Source organism: Drosophila pseudoobscura, chromosome 3 (assembly GCF_009870125.1).
Source record: "Drosophila pseudoobscura strain MV-25-SWS-2005 chromosome 3, UCI_Dpse_MV25, whole genome shotgun sequence".
Classification (NCBI taxonomy): Eukaryota; Metazoa; Arthropoda; class Insecta; order Diptera; family Drosophilidae; genus Drosophila; species Drosophila pseudoobscura.
In genome coordinates, this window is record NC_046680.1 from 21,667,260 (window position 1) to 21,684,332 (window position 17,073).

Genomic DNA, 17,073 nt, shown 5'->3' on the forward strand with positions numbered 1-17,073 from the left:
ATGGTAGGGCGTGCGGGTAACCGTCCAGAGGTTGTCTAGAGTCTAGACGGGGCTAAAAATAAATCAATGTGCGACGCTGCCACGTGTACGGAGTTCTCTGGTTCACTGTTCGAGGTGCTTTAGGGGACCAACTTTGGGCTTCGGGAGCCAGCAGGCAACAAGCCCGGCTAGCTCAGTCGGTAGAGCATGAGACTCTTAATCTCAGGGTCGTGGGTTCGAGCCCCACGTTGGGCGCAAATCAAACTTTTTGTTCTTTTTTTATATTTCCTGTTCTGCACTAGTGATTTGTCAAAACTTATATTTTCAGACCAAATTTGAGATACAGTTGAACTTCCATATGTCGAACCACTACAACACAAAGACTTGTGAAGACTTTGACTTACAGAGTTGGTCATATTGTGCTTCTTATCGCTGTTTTAGTTGGAAATATTGGAAATTAAAGTTACAGGCGTTCGAGCTATGGTAGTTCAACTGTATTTCGAAGTACTGTGTTTCAAAGTACAACAAAATATGCAGTCCTGAATACGTAATATTATTCACGTCATTCTCCATTCTATAGCAAATTTCATTATCAAATGATACCGAATATTTTGCAGAAAGCGAGAAGATATGGTAAAAATCTCAAACGATCCTTGCCTACTGAACTGGAGAAAAATACTGTGGACGGACATCAATACACTGCCCGGCTAGCTCAGTCGGTAGAGCATGAGACTCTTAATCTCAGGGTCGTGGGTTCGAGCCCCACGTTGGGCGACAATTTTTTTTCGTCTTCCTTTTTTTTTATCCCTTATACAACTACTATTTATTCTACGCAAGCTAGCTAACAAATGCTTTAGTATTACAAATGGCAGAATGTGTGCAACAGGCCCATTAGCTCAGCTGGTTAGAGCGTCGTGCTAATAACGCGAAGGCCGCGGGTTCGATCCCCCCATGGGCCAGGAGTTACTTTTTGGTTTTTTTTTTCAGTGTAATTTTAATTCATTAATTTTCTATATAGTATGTAGTACTTTTATGATTTTGTTTGACGTCAAAGCACTTTGCTAAATCTTTTTAATGTGCGCATGTGCATTAAGTTTTATAAATATTTTACTTTTTCTTGTGGGACAAGGGTGAACTTTAAGAACAAAAAATATTATTCTGGCCCATGAGGGGATCGAACCCGCGACCTTCGCGTTATTAGCACGACGCTCTAACCAACTGAGCTAATGGGCCTCTTGACGCCATTTTGTATTCGGGATGTTTTTCAAAATACACAGAACATTTTTTATTTGAATCAATATCAATAGTTTATGATATCTTATCTAAGAAGAACAGTAACAAAAAAACACCGGGCCAGGAAGATGTTCAGATCGAACCAGTGTGATGTAGACACTTTTCGAAAACTCGTATATTTTACTCATCAGGATAAGCTAAGCAAATCCATTGAGAACATTAATGTACCAAAATATTGAAAAAAAAGAGGATCAAACTCTGGCCCATGGGGGGATCGAACCCGCGGCCTTCGCGTTATTAGCACGACGCTCTAACCAGCTGAGCTAATGGGCCATGTGATCGTGGCGGTCAATTTGTCCCAATTGAGACTCTCGGAGCTATGTGATTAGGAATGTTTGTTCTTAACTCGCCAAATACATATGTAATAAATAATAAAATTTAAATTTATTAACTTACCAATAGGATGATTGGTATTGACTTCAATGTGTTGTCTGCCGTAGTTTTATTTTATTGCACGTTGAAGACGGAAATGGATCTCCCAACTTATGGGCATATCACTGCAAAGAATAGGAAAAATCTACTGTAATGAATAGGACAGAAATGAAACACACGAACAAGTACTAGAAGCAGCCAGAAAAGGCATCAATGAAACATGTTTTCCCATGCATACAGCATGAAAGGAAAACTAATAAAGAAAAAAAGAGAAAAGACCCAGAAGAAGGGAGAGAAAATGAGTGAAAAGCGAAGAATGCACGCCTCGTAGATACAAAAATGAAGTGATATGGGGGCCACGCGATGGTGGTGGAGAGCCGAGAGCCGACGCAATACGTTTTCTGTGGTGTAGGTTAGGGCAAAAAAAAGCTACCCCACGCACACACACCAGTGTACAGGGATACAGATACGTGCGGTAGGGGTGGACGGGGATGCATGTGCATACTCGTAACTTCAATAGGCCCGTCCCGTCCGACAACTTACAATTGTCGAAGAATGAGCGTAGAAACAGGCAGACGGGGCAAAAGAGCTGCCAGAGATGAAAGCAAAATGCTGAAGAATTGCAACGAAGCAGACTACGACCGGATGGAGATGAGGATGAGGAGGATGAGGAGGAGGAGGTGTGGTAGTGCTGTCATGGTGTGGTGGGGACAGACGCAGAGGAGAGGCAGTCATTCTGCCCGATGTCAGGGGCATGAAGTTGCAATGAAAATGAAATTGCAAGCGGCCCATAGACATAGACAGCCGGGATATTTATACATGTCTGTCGCTGGCTGTGTGCGCGTATCCGTGTATCTGTGTGTGGTGCACATTATATTTAGTTACTTGTGTCTGGTTCTACTGCATTCTATGCGGCAGTTTCTAGATATGTATCTGCGAGATACATTTCAGTCGGCTAGAGAGCCCAGCGAGAACTCTGCTGAACGAACACCCAACACAATTCTCTCTGCGCTATTTTCGCTTTCAACGGATGATGCGACTGACGGTACGGACGAAGTTGCAACCCAAAATGGAGGACGAAGATGTGTGCAGCATGTATTGTACAATAGTATGCTGTCCGACCAGTTTCCGATTGTTGCAGGTTAATGGGGCTCTGAAGAGGGGCCTGTTGCCAAGACTAGAATAAAGTTTTATAGATGCATTTACATATTTCTCTTCTCCTGCGTTTTCAACTCTCTTTTAACCCATCTCGAATAAAGCGGAAACCTATTGTGGCTTATGTCAGTGTTATTCCCAGTATTTCTATATCTCTTCGATGACATCCCCAGTTGTACTTCTATATTTATAAATCTTACAGGGAAAAAGATTAAGGTCAATATTGTTGTAAAGATATTGTGTTTTCTGTAAAGACTTTTTAGAGTCGGATGTATAGAGCCCTACATACAATACCCTGGGGTCATTTCTATACTGAAATTCTGAAAGGAAATTAACCATTTTACAGGGCTTCTAAGTACAAAGTTCAATGAGTTTTTCCAGAATCGAGACTACCGACTTTAAAGCTATACCAAGTGTATGTATGATATGATCTGTTTCTAGGCGCAATTCGAACCGAAAGACAATTGTGTTGCGTTGTATGTGGCCTGAACGAAACCACAGTAAATCGTAAGCTTTGATGCTATAGCTGAGCAAAAAAATCACCACAATGCGCTTAAATGAATAAAACAAGGTATTAATCCTTAAAATACACTCAAAAATCTCTGAATCACGGTGCTAAAAGATTCGTTTGTCTTGAGTTAATGCAGGGGATATACATATACATATGTACGAGTAAAAATCTGTAGGGTAGTACCTAGAGAACCTCTAGGCTCTTGCATTAACTACCAAAAGCTGGTGGAAGGGGGACGGGTGGAGTAGTACAAGTCGCTAAACGAGTTAACCGCGTCGCTGGCAGAGGCAGTGGCAGCGAAGCGACGCCTCTGTGGAGGCCTACAAACACACATAGGAAACGAGAAGAACGTGGGCAGAAAGAGAGCCAGCGAAGGAGAGAGAGAAACAGACGCCAAGCGACCAGCAAGACGGAGAGAATCACACAACCGGAGAGCTTACATATGTAGTGGTGTATGTAAATGGAGAAAACGACAGCTAAACAAACAGCAAGAACAACAAAACTACAACAAGTAGAATGAGAAGAAGAAGCACAAGAAGAACAACAACTTATTGCTGTTCGCTTTCAGCCGAAGCAGACGATGAAAACAAAAAAGTACGTAAAAAAACCGACGAAGAGACGAAGAGCGCCATAAAGTAGAAGAACAGCCAGCAGCCGAGATGGAACAGAAAAACAGACAGACAGTCGGTCGCATGGGAAGACAGTCGACTCCACTCCGCCAAAAAGAGGATGGATGGAATGCAACTTACCGAAAACGAAACACAAATATTATTTACATTTAACACTTTGTATTTTTGTTGTTTTACATAGAACTCGCACACACAGCCACAAAACAAACTTACAGGCGGCTTTATGGGATTCTTCCGATTGTTATTCTCACAAAGAGTTTAAGGCCTAGTAATCCCTACTCCTAAGAGCACTTTCATATAAACACACACATGACACTTCTTTTAGTAAGAGCGGTTATTTTCGTGGGATTTCCGTTAATTTCTTGGCATTCGCCTTTGCCGCACACGTACAACGTTTGGATTTTGATCAGCTATTCCGAAACTGTATTCATATACATACATTTTTTTAATGATAATATTTTTGTAGGTGATATATTTTGTTTTGCCAATTTAGGATGTTATTATAGGATTAACCAACGGTCTTTTCTGAATTCAGAAGAAAATTCGACACTATCTACCTTTCCGTTGCCGCGGCCCAAGCATGTTTCATTCATGTTCGCGAGTTTGGGGGCGGCAAGGCCGATTCTTTCAAATACGCCCGCCTTCAAATGTTGCTGGGACCAAAAATGTTGTTCGGCAAGGCAAAAAACGGTATGGACCACAAGTAAAACCGTCACAAATATACAACGCATGCCATACTTAACATACCCCAATGCTAAATATACTTTGAAGGTTTAAAATTGGAGCTCTCAAGAGCGAGAGAGCTCATTTTTGCGTATCGAGTATGAGCGTTGGGGCTGCCGCTTTCTGTGGGGCGTTCGGGCTTTGAGCAGAGGCAACTACTAACACTGCTTATGGAACTGCTAACTCGGTCGATAATATGGTTTCTCTTGAATCATAAAGCTGCTCGCACACATCTACAGCTTTTGTCATTCGGTTGCCAACGGGTCCTGTGGCGCAATGGATAACGCGTCTGACTACGGATCAGAAGATTCCAGGTTCGACTCCTGGCAGGATCGAAGTTTTTTTAATTTTTATCAATTTTATTTTTTGTATAAACTTTAATTATTTTTTAGAATTTATCAATAAAATGCTTACGGTTGGAATTATTTTGCCGCTTGATATTTAACGGGTCCTGTGGCGCAATGGATAACGCGTCTGACTACGGATCAGAAGATTCCAGGTTCGACTCCTGGCAGGATCGCAAAAATATAATTTTTTATTTTTTTATTTATTTAAAAATGTTATTTGTGAGTTTGAATATCAACGTAACTATTTGTATACATGAACAATATTATATCAAATATTCAACCTTAATTATCAAACAAAATATCAACAAACAAAAAATTTAATTTCGCCCAACGTGGGGCTCGAACCCACGACCCTGAGATTAAGAGTCTCATGCTCTACCGACTGAGCTAGCCGGGCATTTGAGCGTATTATGGCAAAGTTTATTTCTGACATTCTTTGGATGCTATGGCTTTCGGTGTATCTTGCCATTGATTTTGTATTGACTCGATACTTTGTTCTTGTAGAACTACCGAATTTAGAAATTGTATTATTACACCGATATGTAGGTTCATTTACAAAGCTATATTAATGAAAAGCTCATATTCGAAAGCTTCAGAAACTTGCCAACCATTGGGCACAAAGCAGTCATGCGGTCCTGTGGCGCAATGGATAACGCGTCTGACTACGGATCAGAAGATTCCAGGTTCGACTCCTGGCAGGATCGACTTTTTTTTTAATTTTCGTGAATATATTTAAATTTTTTATCGAGATATGGGTGTGGGTGTTTGCTTGCAGTAGTAAGTGTTGAATGTACAAGCGAACGATCGTCAAGAGCGTGCAGCAGGGCAAGAACAACTAGGTATTGTGTGTGACGAAAGAAACACTTTTTTTTTAACTTTCATGGAATGGAACATGCTTAGGTTTCACTCGTTGTTGCACTAACACCTTACACCCCCATGGACGTGTCATTCATACGTGTTTGAGTGACTCTTTGACTTTTTTGCATCAAGGAAACACCAGAGGGGTGGAGCGTAGAGCGACGCGACGGACATGATGGGATTTGGATTTCAGATTCAATGACAAAATACAGCTGCAGCTGCGGTGGCGGTGGCTCAGCGCAAATCAAATGGTGTCGTGTGGAAAGCGTGTGGATTATGTGGCGCTTTATGTTAAACAGCTGAAAGTTTCCACTCACCAACCAGGAGGGGTGAGGGGGCTTTGCAGCGGCTTAATGGCACGCCAAGGACATTTAAGGTGAGATTTAAACGACACTCTTAGCTTTTATGCGTGTGACTGTTGTAAATGACTTTGAACAAACGAAAATATACATAGCGAGAAAAGGTTTTCAACGCATATATACTTACGCTAAGAATTTCTCCTAACAAAAAAATTGTAATCTTTTGAAAAAAAATTCGATCCTGCCAGGAGTCGAACCTGGAATCTTCTGATCCGTAGTCAGACGCGTTATCCATTGCGCCACAGGACCATCTACTTTTTGGGCGCCAAATAACATTTTTCTTCTATGCTTGATTATATATATTTTCGATTCGAAAAATTCTTGAAAATGATATAGTAAACAAATTGCACCGAAAAGTAATCAAATGCGCTTGAAGAATGGATCTATGTTCAAGAATTGTAAATGAAAGTATATTTCAAATGTGTATAAATATTCAAATATGTACATAGTATGAGCAAAATAAAACTTATGGATTGTTATTGTAGAAGTAATATGAAAAAAAAATCTAGTCGATCCTGCCAGGAGTCGAACCTGGAATCTTCTGATCCGTAGTCAGACGCGTTATCCATTGCGCCACAGGACCGTTGAGTCATGCCGATACTAAGCTTTAATTAACTGCACAGTATTATCTTTTTGGAGAACGGTGAGCGGGGTCTATTGTTAGACCACTTAATAAACAAAATAGCATGTGTATAAATAAAACGAAAAAAACCAGTATAATCTCAAGAGTACGAGTATGAAAAGGTGAGAAAGACAGACAGATAGATAGATCGATCGAGAGAGTGGGAGAGATGATAATATGACTCGAAAGACCATCAATCGATATACAATCCCCAACGATGCGATTACTAAAGAATGAAGAAACAATAACAAGTCCAAAGACAAACAAATTCCCGTGGCGATAACACACAAAACTCTGATAGTAGCAACGTTTTCTATAAATTGTGTTCTGTATACGATTCTGGAGACCCGTTGTACAGGTCGGAGGAGTTCCCATCTAATCATGCCTCAACAAAGTAAGCCACACACGCTGACTGGCCCCCAGCAAAAAATAAATTCAAATCACTCGGAGCGCCAATTCATGCAAACATTTAGTCGAGTCATCGAGGCTAGACAAAAAAGTTAGCATTTCAAACATTATATAGCGTTTTTAGATACCCTTATCATGGGAAGGATGTATTGGCTTCGATGTCTGCCACTGTTTGGGAGAATTCGCATTGCTGATAAGCGAAAAAGTTAGAGCATCTACGCCTTGGCCTACACCAATTCATATTCTTACTATCAGCAATGCTGTGGCGATCGTTTCGTTAAAAGCCCCTCCGAGAGTTTGCGGGCAAATAGTCGCTCACTGCAGTTGCGGCTTTCAACATGTCCACTGAGCTACTTTTTCTGATCGCCACTGTGGCGATCGTGTTTTACGTGTGGCACAAGCGGCGCCACAGCTTTTGGAAGCGCCATGGGGTGAAGGAAATAGGGCCACTGCCCATATTGGGTGATACGGTGGGGTTCCTTACCGGACGGTTGCCGTTCTTCGACCAGATCAGGAAGTTCCACGAGGCTCCCGGTCTGGAGAACGAGCCGATCATCGGTGTGTACTTGGCCTATCGGCCAGCCCTGGTCATACGCGATCTGGACCTGGTTAAGACGGTGATGATCAAGAAATTCAGCTACTTCACCAATCGAAAGCTGCAAACGGATCCGCATGACGATGCCCTGGGCTACAACAATCTGTTCTTCGTGCGCAGCCCGGAGTGGAAGGAGCTGCGCAACAAGATCTCCCCTGTTTTCACCACTGGCAAGATCAAGCAGATGTATCCATTGATGGTGAAGGTAAGCACAAGAAGAATCTATAGGTCTATCGATTCAAGAATAACAATTTTCTTCTTTGCCATCCGCAGATCGGCAAAAATCTAGAGGCGAATGTTGGCCGTGAACCGAAGGACTCGATAGTTACGATCAAGAGTCTGTGTGCCCGCTTCACCACAGATCTGATTGCGACGATAGCCTTCGGCCTGGATGCTAATGCCCTGCAGGATCCCAAGAGCGAATTTTTCCGCCACAACCAGGCCATCTTCGCCCCGTCCGTGAGTCGGGCCATTGACTTTGCGATCATATTCATGCTGCCGGCTCTGACCACTCTGGCCAAGGTAAAGGTCTTCTCGAAGAGCACCTCCCAGTTTATCCGGAGCAGCATCAACTATGTTATGGCGGAAAGAGAAAGGTCCGGACTGCGTCGCAACGATCTCGTTGATGTCCTGCTGGCCCTAAAACGGGAGGCTGCCGCCAGTCCGGACAAGAACAATAAGGCCAAGAACATGGACTATTTGGTGGCCCAGGCGGCTGTCTTCCAGACGGCCGGCTACGAGACCAGCTCCTCCACCATGACGCTGGCCCTCTACGAGGTGGCCAAAAACGAAGAGATTCAGAATCGTTTGCGGCAGGAGATCGAGGAATACTTCGGCGACGACGATCACATCAGCTACGAACGCATCCAGGAGATGCCCTACCTTTCCAAGGTGGTCAACGAGACCCTGCGCCTGTACCCCATCGTGGGATATGCCGAGCGCGAATGCGCCCAGCCCTCACAGGGCGAACGCTTCACTCTGGCTCCACACCACGACATGGAGCTGCCCGATGGAACACCCGTCTATGTGTCGGCCGTGGCCATACAACGCGACCCCAAGTACTGGCCCGAACCGGAGAAATTCGATCCGGAACGCTTCGATGCCTCCAACAGGGACAAACTGAACATGGATGCCTACATGCCCTTCGGTGTGGGACCCCGTAACTGTATTGGTATGCGCCTGGGTCTCCTGCAATCGAAACTCGGTCTCGTCCATCTACTGCGCAATCATCGCGTCCTGCGGTGCGATAAGACCGTGAAGACGATCGAATTTGCTCCCTTTTGTGGTGTTCTTGCCTCCAAGGATGAGATCTATCTGAGAGTGGAGAGGGTTTCTTCGTAGGTTCAGTGCTTTTGTTGTTATCTACAGAGTAGATCCGTTCCTATGTAAATATTGTTGCAAGTTTATAAATTGTTTTTCACGTATGACCTCAATCTTTATTCAAGTCACGGCTTGGAGCGAAGCCCCTCAAATGTCAGAATGATTACTATATGGCTCTCAAGTCATTTATTAGTTGTTCTATAACCTGTTTTATAGAGTGGGATTAGAATGGGATTAGGTAAATTACATTAATTATCTCCAAGTCCCACCCCCCCCCATATTGGAGAGGGAGGTGACGCTTTGACAACGCTATTGCTTGCATAACCGCTTAACCTTGGTCATATATAGATGTGTATATGTACGTCCGCTTATCCCTGGAACCAATACCACTTCCCATCTACTGTCAAGGACACCCCGTGGACAATTATCCTTCAAGGAAAATGTCATAATGGCTTGCCACAGCAGCTTGCTTGGTGGCAAGTTGCAACATAAAAACTTTTGCTTACTCGACGGATAAAAAGCTGCCACAACACAACACAGCTGTCGGATCCTTTTTGTAAGGACCATGTCGTGACTGGCTGTTGCTGTTGCCTTTGTGGCTGGTTGCACTCACCCAGGCACTCATACCCATACCCATACCCATACCCATACTCGTCTCGCACTCATTCAGAATGAAAGCACTTAACGCACTTAATGCAATTGTCAATTTACTCTCGCCACGAGAGTTGACTTCCAGGGGAATCTGGGCAGAGGAGTCGGTCGCCTAATGAGCGGGTCCCATGGATTATTCACGTAATGGCCTTCAAGGGGTTGGCTAATTATAGATGAGCCGGCCAATAGGGTTGTATTATCTGTCTGTCTCTTGATATACAATCAGTGCTGTGCTTGAATAATAAATGGTTTGGTTTCTTATTACTACTGCGGGTTAAGCCTGGGATAGATTCAAGTTTGGAGTAGCTACAGGTGTATTTAGGTTACATATTCAGAAGGTATTCATTAAAGAGATTTCTCTATGAATAATTAGCATAGTAAGATTCTACAGGGACATCTTTTATAGAGATTATAGAGATATCTTTTCAGTAGATAGGCCAGATTTTGTTGTTGTTAAGAATGAAATGCATTCTATTTAGAGAACCAGGATCGTACTCCTACTAAGAGTATATGAACAACATACATTCAGTTAATGAGATTAAAGATTTGCTTGTATAGATGGAATATTTAACGAATGCAAGATTAATCCTATCCTACGCAAACTACCTCTCCTAATCCTGCTTTAGGAACTTTTAGCTCTATTTTCTTGGCCATTTCTTAACATTTCCTTGTCCCTAAACACGTTCCGCATGCACATAAGACATCGAAAAATTCACGTGCAACGCAACGTGAAATAAAATGACATCAAATTTAATGATAAACTACCGTTAAGCCAATTTACAGTTGAATTGTTCTAAGGGTGCCACTGTTACTGTTACTGTCTCTCTTGCTGCAACTGCAACTGCCACTGCCAGGGACACTGGGAAATGCGTGGCACGCAACAACTGGAATGACTTTGCACTGACCTTCGTGTCGGATTTGCAAGCGGGCCCCTACCCCCCACCCTCACCTAACCCCAATGGGGTATCGAAAAATCGCGTGCCAGTCTTTTATATTGCGTAACTTTTGCTACCTTTCGAGGGAGTGGCTTTGTCTTCCGATTGAATTGCAGCATTGCCACTGCCACTGCCACACCGAACCGAATCGAACAAGGAAAGCCACTCAAAACGACGAGGGGGGCAGATCCACCTGTAGTCGTCCCCGCCAGATGCCTGATGGCAGTCGACCATTAGTTTTAATTAGCTAGTGGCACCCATGAAATGTCTTTCTGCTAGATTACGCTCGGATGTGATGCTCGGCTCCCAGCATCATAAACGAACTGAAGCTCAGATAAAGCTTTGCCTTGAGCCAGAAATTGCATGCAAATCGACATAAAATTAATAAACTCGCAAATTGCATGGCTCCCCCTAGTCCTTACTGGTCTTCTAATTAGCTGGAAACTTTTTACCCCACGAAAGTAGAACCCTGTGACAGCGAAGAGTACGAGTATATCGGGAAATTTGTTAATTAAGACGGAAGGAACGGGCTGCCTGGGTCACCCTGTCACTGTCTTTAGCTTTGATGGCGGACATTTGGCGAAAGGAAAGGAAAGCGAACAAAAGGAACGACCACGACCACAACCCAAGGAGAAAGATACAATCTTAATGAAGCATTTGCAGTCGGTTGCAGTGATTTCTAGGGCATAAACGAGGGACCAAGAAAGGAGTTAACCAAACAGTGGCTTTAACGAAAGGAGGATCCTAAAAAGAAGGCGTTGAATACGAAGGCAAGTCACCATTCCGGCTCTAATTAGGCTGATTATTAAAACTCCTAGGTGAAGAACTTGATTTTCAGTCAAGCCGCAGCTTAAGAACATTTCAATCTCACACACAGACTAACACTAACCATGTTTCAATTATTTCAGCCTTGTCCAATCTCCCACGAATGACATTCACCAGAAGGTCTCTGAAAGTGAGCAAGTTGAGGGTCCTAAGATGTATTTCTACGCCATAAAACAAAGCTAAGCGTTTGACGACCTTCGTTTTACGTGCTGCGAAAATGTTCAACAGCTGAAAGCCAAGAACATCCCACCAGTCCCTATCCCTCCGGCAAACGCATAAATTAAGTTAAGGAAGGAGCTGCAGGAGCCTTAGTCCGCTGGGGACGTTCGTTGCATTTATCCTGCTTGACTTTCTGTTGTCTGTGGGGGGAGGGAGTGGTGTGTCTTTTGCAGCATCAAGCATCCAATTTAATTGCAATTTTTCCGTTTCCCTGCAACCAAGCAAAGACAAATAACCAAAGCTAATAGATCATGTCATCTTGTCAACAAGTTTCACCATTTAATTGTGCACATTCAACAAAGGGCAACCGAGAACAGCTCAATTTGCTCAACAAAGTGGAGAATGTTTGAAAATTGCCTCACTTGTGGGTGGGTTCTTTTATATGGCAAGATAAAAATTCCATAAGCTGTTTTATTTATAGATTTATTTTCATAACATAAATATTCATGTTACCAACGCGGAAATACCTATTTATGTGGAAAGTTACATAAATACTCGTTTTTCTTATTCATAGAACTTTTTTTATCATTAGAAGAGAACCGATCTTCACCGCTCTCTCCGATAAATGAGCACTTTGCGGATGGTGAGGCAAGTGCCCGGCTAGCTCAGTCGGTAGAGCATGAGACTCTTAATCTCAGGGTCGTGGGTTCGAGCCCCACGTTGGGCGAAATCAAACTTTTTGGTCTTTTGTTTTGAATTTGAATAAATTTGAATAAATTTGGAAAATATTCAGAAAATTTTCTTAAATATTTTTTGAAATAAATATATTTAAATATTCGAAGACGTATTCAAATTGACAAATAATTTAAGCAAAAAAACTAAAAAAAAAGATACTCTTGCGATCCTGCCAGGAGTCGAACCTGGAATCTTCTGATCCGTAGTCAGACGCGTTATCCATTGCGCCACAGGACCCGCTGCTTTTTGGGCGTCTAAATACTGGCTTGCGTTTTTGAGAATATATGGAAAGGGCTTGGGGTTAATTTTAACCCTATGGGTATATGAAATTATTATAAATGGGACTTGTTGGTACTTTATTTTCGAAAGAAACAAACTCTGATTCTCTGAGAAGGAGCCTAAAACATGCATTCATATATCTATATATAATTTATGTACATATCTATAGATATCCATCTATCAATAGACCTATCGAAAAGAATACAAATTTAACAATCAAAGGTTTTGCATAGTGGGTGAATAAGATTCGGTGTCATAGAAAATAAAAAATTGTGGCTTTAATCGAGTAATATTTAACATATGAAATATGTATGTATATAAGAAAATAAAAATGAAAAAAGATATCTCCGATCCTGCCAGGAGTCGAACCTGGAATCTTCTGATCCGTAGTCAGACGCGTTATCCATTGCGCCACAGGACCCGTTGCTAATGGGGTGTGTGATTACACCCATCCGATATTGAAAAGATATGGAAAGGGTTTGGATTGAAGAAGATTAGGCAGCCAATGGGTTTATATGGTGTACACTGAAGAGATATTAAAAAATACAATATACATATATTTATACAAAAGAAAGATATGGCACGATCCTGCCAGGAATCAAACGTGGAATCATGATAAAATCAAACTTTTAGACAATTTTGGAAAGATATTGAAAAAAATTCGACCACGATATTCTTTTATTCCATTGACATTCTGTTTCCCCCAGCCATGAAATGACCTTGTTCGCTATGCGAACCTTTTGTGCTGAATGGCCAAATGCAAATGTGAATCTGAATGGGGAGCCATTCACAGAAATCATATTACGCATACGCCCCCTTCGACACAGAATGCTCCAGCAGTTTTTGATTTTATGTCAATTTCCCTGCTCTCTTAAAGGGAATAGATTGTGGAATGCAGCGATCTGTGTTTGCACATTTCGTTGCTGCCCAATACCAAAGGGACTCGTAAACACTTGGCCAACACGCACACACCCACGCAAACAGACGGCACACACACAGATAGTATAGTCAGAGAAAGGAAGGAAATGTGCATTGAGATTGAGTGGGGGAAAAAGTTGGACCGAGGGTTCGGTTCAATCCTTGACCCGTCATAACGTCCCCCCAGCTGACAGCAGAGTTAAATGAGATATGCTTTTACATTTTTTCGATAAATTTCCTTACACTTGCTCGAATCCGACCGACTTTTTGGATGGAGGGGAGGGATAACATTATTAGCAAGAGAAAACTTCTACATAAAAATGGCAAACGGATTTGCGCAGAGCTTGAAATTGAGATTTACTAGGGAGCAATATTTATGGCAAACGCCAAACTGCAAAGTGCAACGAGAAACGAGAACCCAACGAAGCTAAACCAATTTGGACAAAGTGCTTAGTTATCCCAGATTCCCGCTGCTTATCGGGGGGATCGGATGACAGTGATGAATGCGAAAGGCAATTAGGAGCCAAGGGTGCAAAAATATGTATATATAAGGATAGTTGCACTCCGTATTGGCTTATACGAAGCAAAGATGCGTTCCCTGTCTCTCATCTGTCTGCTCTTCGGCCTGGCCTGGGCCCAAACGACGCCATCACCCGATGGAAATTCAACCTCTGACATCCAATTCTCTCCGTTCGTTGTTACCGATGGGAAGTACGCCCTGGGCACCTTTGCCAAGGTGAACTGGTACCAGGCCCAGGCCACCTGTGCCTCCTACGGCTACACTCTGGTTAGCATCACCACGGAGAGCGATCAGCGGGCTCTGCGCAATTTCCTGTACACACGCGGCAGCTCCCAGCTCCAGCTGCTGAACGAACCCGTGTGGACCTCGGGCACGGATCTGGCCAATTCCGACAACTGGATCTGGTTCAGCAACGGACGCACCTTCACCTACCGCAACTTCCAGCCCGGTTTCGACTACTATCCCAGCGGGTACAGGCACTGCCTGGGCCTCTATGCCATCACCAGTACCTGGGTGAACGAGGATTGCAGCGAGCAGCGCTACTTTGTGTGCGAGAAACGTTGCCTGTTCGACGACGTCAATTAGTGGAGACCATGGGTCCTAGAATTTATCGGTGTTGGTTTATAAACATACTATCCATAAATAATTCAGCAGCAAAACATAATTCAATGATTTCTGAATGTTCAAAGGCAAAATGGTTCTGAAGCTTAAGTTCTTAAAGGGAGAAGACGCCTGGAGGAAGGTGGCAATTACTGGCGGATTTTCGGATTGCCCAAAGGAGATTGTATTCAAATGTGTTGCTTTTTTAGAGCGGCATCAGGACAATACGCATGTTCTGCCTGACGCTGTAATGGGAGCATTTGAATTCGCCGCCACAATACCTGCAGCCGCGCCAACTCTCACTGCTACGTAACTCAGCTTAAAAGCTCTCTGCTTTCTTGGAGCGCAATTCAAATATTACCGTCCCATTGTTGGGCAGACGCTGGGACTTGCTCTTCGTGATGCCTGACCTCCAGCAGGAACAGTTCTGCCTTTTACTGATAGCACAAATATCAGCCCTGGAACGAATTTCAGTTCAAGGTTCAAGCTTTTTCTTAGCCCCCATGACATATGTATAGTTGATATTGAAATTCCAATATCTTGTACTTTTGACATTCAAAATAAGTCCTAAACATATATTTGATTGTTGATGGTAGTGTCGTTCAACAGACAAATGTTCTCGCATATGAAATTGAACTTCTGATTGCAGGGTGCCGCATGCCACATTGTGTCTAGGCCCAGCATAAGGCAAGCATCGCTAGCATTCTCATCCGACGGCGGCTCCTTCTCTGCCCAGAGACTGTACGTCATGGGTAGCCCACTGCTCAGCCAGCTCCATGAGGTGTCGTCTTCCACCAGATTCGTGGCGCCCAACCAGAAGCGCTTATCGCCCAAGACATAATCTAGGAAAATGGGCAACATTAGAGGTTTTCTTTGGCTGAATGGGATTGGGGGTTTTCCAAGACTTACTACTACGATTGACACGCTGAAGCATCAGCAAATGCTGATCCGGATTGTTCACAGTGGCTAGGACGGCACCGACGCTGTTGCAAATGTAATGGGCCTCGAACCAGTTGACCTGAAGAGACCCAAAAGATACCCAGAAATAGCTAGAACTTAGAAGGTGACCGGGTCTTACCTTGGCAAAAGTCGCTACGGAATAGTGTTCATTGCATTGAACCAAAGGATTACAATCGTAACCGAATATCAACTCCAAATTAGTGTTGTTGGTGGCTACAGTGACACCACAGACGATGAGCAAAATGAAAAGCATTCTGAACAGAGGTGTCTGCCCCTAAGGGAAACCCTTTTTATAGTCTGAGTCTAAGGCTAAGAATCGCGAAGCTAAACCAATTTGGACAAAGTGCTTAGTTATCCCAGATTCCCGCTGCTTATCGGGGGGATCGGATGACAGTGATGAATGCGAAAGGCAATTAGGAGCCAAGGGTGCAAAAATATGTATATATAAGGATAGTTGCACTCTGTATTGGCTTATACGAAGCAACGATGCGTTCCCTGTCTCTCATCTGTCTGCTCTTCGGCCTGGTCTGGGCCCAAAGGACGCCATCACCCGATGGAAATTCAACCTCTGACATCCAATTCTCTCCATTCGTTGTTACCGATGGGAAGTACGCCCTGGGCACCTTTGCCAAGGTGAACTGGTACCAGGCCCAGGCCACCTGTGCCTCCTACGGCTACACTCTGGTTAGCATCACCACGGAGAGCGATCAGCGGGCTCTGCGCAATTTCCTGTACACACGCGGCAGCTCCCAGCTCCAGCTGCTGAACGAACCCGTGTGGACCTCGGGCACGGATCTGGCCAATTCCGACAACTGGATCTGGTTCAGCAACGGACGCACCTTCACCTACCGCAACTTCCAGCCCGGTTTCGACTACTATCCCAGCGAAAACAGGCACTGTCTGGGCCTCTATGCCATCACTAGTACCTGGGTGAACGAGGATTGCAGCGAGCATCGCTACTTTGTGTGCGAGAAACGATGCCTGTTCGACGACGTCAATTAGTGGAGACCATGGGTCCTAGAATTGATCGGTGTTGGTTTATAAACATATTATACATAAATCAATAAAATATTCAGCAGCAAAACAGAACTAAATGATTTCTTCCTGACGCTGGTGATGGGAGCAATTTAAATTTGCCGCCACAATGACTGCAGCCGCGCCAACTCTAACTGCTACGTGACAGAGTTTAAAAGCTCTATGCATTCTTGGCGCGCAATTCAAGCTCAAATTATTTCTCCTCCGAAATCATAATTTTTTCCATGTGAAACACATGCAACGAACGATTTATTAAGTTTACAATTACATTTCAAAGTAACAGAA

At 43.5% G+C, this 17,073-nt stretch overlaps 5 protein-coding genes and 14 non-coding genes across 19 annotated transcripts in view; 10 read left to right on the top strand and 9 right to left on the bottom strand.

The window, feature by feature from the left end:
• The window catches only part of EcR (Ecdysone receptor), an 85,873-nt gene extending 81,317 nt beyond the window's left edge, over positions 1 to 4,556 (bottom strand). The window contains exons 1-2 of the mRNA XM_004444492.3: positions 4,060 to 4,556; positions 1,669 to 1,769 (exon numbers count right to left, since the gene is read on the bottom strand). The gene's annotated coding sequence lies outside the window, so the exon portion shown is untranslated. The remainder of the gene's footprint in view (positions 1 to 1,668; positions 1,770 to 4,059) is intronic.
• On the top strand, positions 162 to 234 carry TRNAK-CUU (transfer RNA lysine (anticodon CUU)). The gene has a single exon. It is a non-coding gene; the product is annotated as a tRNA-Lys (tRNA).
• TRNAK-CUU (transfer RNA lysine (anticodon CUU)) lies at positions 681 to 753 on the top strand. Its single transcript has one exon. It is a non-coding gene; the product is annotated as a tRNA-Lys (tRNA).
• On the top strand, positions 865 to 938 carry TRNAI-AAU (transfer RNA isoleucine (anticodon AAU)). Its single transcript has one exon. It is a non-coding gene; the product is annotated as a tRNA-Ile (tRNA).
• Positions 1,139 to 1,212, bottom strand: TRNAI-AAU (transfer RNA isoleucine (anticodon AAU)). Its single transcript has one exon. It is a non-coding gene; the product is annotated as a tRNA-Ile (tRNA).
• TRNAI-AAU (transfer RNA isoleucine (anticodon AAU)) lies at positions 1,472 to 1,545 on the bottom strand. Its single transcript has one exon. It is a non-coding gene; the product is annotated as a tRNA-Ile (tRNA).
• Positions 4,557 to 4,924: 368 nt separating the features above from the next.
• On the top strand, positions 4,925 to 4,997 carry TRNAR-ACG (transfer RNA arginine (anticodon ACG)). Its single transcript has one exon. It is a non-coding gene; the product is annotated as a tRNA-Arg (tRNA).
• Positions 4,998 to 5,109: 112 nt separating this feature from the next.
• TRNAR-ACG (transfer RNA arginine (anticodon ACG)) lies at positions 5,110 to 5,182 on the top strand. The gene has a single exon. It is a non-coding gene; the product is annotated as a tRNA-Arg (tRNA).
• A 151-nt stretch (positions 5,183 to 5,333) lies between these two features.
• TRNAK-CUU (transfer RNA lysine (anticodon CUU)) lies at positions 5,334 to 5,406 on the bottom strand. Its single transcript has one exon. It is a non-coding gene; the product is annotated as a tRNA-Lys (tRNA).
• A 234-nt stretch (positions 5,407 to 5,640) lies between these two features.
• TRNAR-ACG (transfer RNA arginine (anticodon ACG)) lies at positions 5,641 to 5,713 on the top strand. The gene has a single exon. It is a non-coding gene; the product is annotated as a tRNA-Arg (tRNA).
• Positions 5,714 to 6,402: 689 nt separating this feature from the next.
• On the bottom strand, positions 6,403 to 6,475 carry TRNAR-ACG (transfer RNA arginine (anticodon ACG)). Its single transcript has one exon. It is a non-coding gene; the product is annotated as a tRNA-Arg (tRNA).
• A 261-nt stretch (positions 6,476 to 6,736) lies between these two features.
• On the bottom strand, positions 6,737 to 6,809 carry TRNAR-ACG (transfer RNA arginine (anticodon ACG)). Its single transcript has one exon. It is a non-coding gene; the product is annotated as a tRNA-Arg (tRNA).
• A 748-nt stretch (positions 6,810 to 7,557) lies between these two features.
• On the top strand, positions 7,558 to 9,278 carry Cyp6w1 (Cytochrome P450 6w1). The gene is made up of 2 exons (XM_001361916.4): positions 7,558 to 8,056; positions 8,125 to 9,278. The coding sequence occupies exons 1-2, from the start codon at positions 7,595 to 7,597 to the stop codon at positions 9,190 to 9,192; spliced, it is 1,530 nt and encodes a 509-aa protein (XP_001361953.3). The 5' UTR covers positions 7,558 to 7,594; the 3' UTR covers positions 9,193 to 9,278.
• Positions 9,279 to 12,395: 3,117 nt separating this feature from the next.
• On the top strand, positions 12,396 to 12,468 carry TRNAK-CUU (transfer RNA lysine (anticodon CUU)). Its single transcript has one exon. It is a non-coding gene; the product is annotated as a tRNA-Lys (tRNA).
• Positions 12,469 to 12,640: 172 nt separating this feature from the next.
• Positions 12,641 to 12,713, bottom strand: TRNAR-ACG (transfer RNA arginine (anticodon ACG)). The gene has a single exon. It is a non-coding gene; the product is annotated as a tRNA-Arg (tRNA).
• Positions 12,714 to 13,103: 390 nt separating this feature from the next.
• On the bottom strand, positions 13,104 to 13,176 carry TRNAR-ACG (transfer RNA arginine (anticodon ACG)). The gene has a single exon. It is a non-coding gene; the product is annotated as a tRNA-Arg (tRNA).
• Positions 13,177 to 14,223: 1,047 nt separating this feature from the next.
• Positions 14,224 to 14,857, top strand: LOC6899046 (C-type lectin 37Da-like). The gene has a single exon (XM_002138937.3). The coding sequence runs from the start codon at positions 14,263 to 14,265 to the stop codon at positions 14,776 to 14,778; it is 516 nt and encodes a 171-aa protein (XP_002138973.2). The 5' UTR covers positions 14,224 to 14,262; the 3' UTR covers positions 14,779 to 14,857.
• A 479-nt stretch (positions 14,858 to 15,336) lies between these two features.
• Positions 15,337 to 16,032, bottom strand: LOC4805570 (macrophage mannose receptor 1). The gene is made up of 3 exons (XM_001361918.4): positions 15,872 to 16,032; positions 15,703 to 15,811; positions 15,337 to 15,635 (listed from the first exon to the last, which is right to left on the bottom strand). Exons 1-3 carry the CDS (start codon positions 16,004 to 16,006, stop codon positions 15,361 to 15,363), a joined length of 519 nt encoding a protein of 172 aa, XP_001361955.2. The 5' UTR covers positions 16,007 to 16,032; the 3' UTR covers positions 15,337 to 15,360.
• A 195-nt stretch (positions 16,033 to 16,227) lies between these two features.
• LOC4805569 (C-type lectin 37Da-like) lies at positions 16,228 to 16,842 on the top strand. Its single transcript, XM_001361917.4, has one exon. It carries the CDS (start codon positions 16,240 to 16,242, stop codon positions 16,753 to 16,755), a length of 516 nt encoding a protein of 171 aa, XP_001361954.3. The 5' UTR covers positions 16,228 to 16,239; the 3' UTR covers positions 16,756 to 16,842.
• The last annotated feature ends 231 nt before the right edge of the window (positions 16,843 to 17,073 follow it).

What these genes read in the sequence shown, in the direction of transcription:
- Cyp6w1 (XM_001361916.4), top strand. Translation starts at nt 7,595, where the DNA reads ATGTCCACTGAGCTACTTTTTCTGATCGCCACTGTGGCGATCGTGTTT. An exon ending in TGTATCCATTGATGGTGAAG is followed by an intron (nt 8,057 to 8,124) that starts GTAAGCACAAGA and finishes TGCCATCCGCAG; the next exon opens with ATCGGCAAAAATCTAGAGGC.
- LOC6899046 (XM_002138937.3), top strand. Translation starts at nt 14,263, where the DNA reads ATGCGTTCCCTGTCTCTCATCTGTCTGCTCTTCGGCCTGGCCTGGGCC.
- LOC4805570 (XM_001361918.4), bottom strand. Translation starts at nt 16,006, where the DNA reads ATGCTTTTCATTTTGCTCATCGTCTGTGGTGTCACTGTAGCCACCAAC. An exon ending in CCGTAGCGACTTTTGCCAAG is followed by an intron (nt 15,812 to 15,871) that starts GTAAGACCCGGT and finishes GGGTCTCTTCAG; the next exon opens with GTCAACTGGTTCGAGGCCCA. An exon ending in TCAGCGTGTCAATCGTAGTA is followed by an intron (nt 15,636 to 15,702) that starts GTAAGTCTTGGA and finishes CCATTTTCCTAG; the next exon opens with ATTATGTCTTGGGCGATAAG.
- LOC4805569 (XM_001361917.4), top strand. Translation starts at nt 16,240, where the DNA reads ATGCGTTCCCTGTCTCTCATCTGTCTGCTCTTCGGCCTGGTCTGGGCC.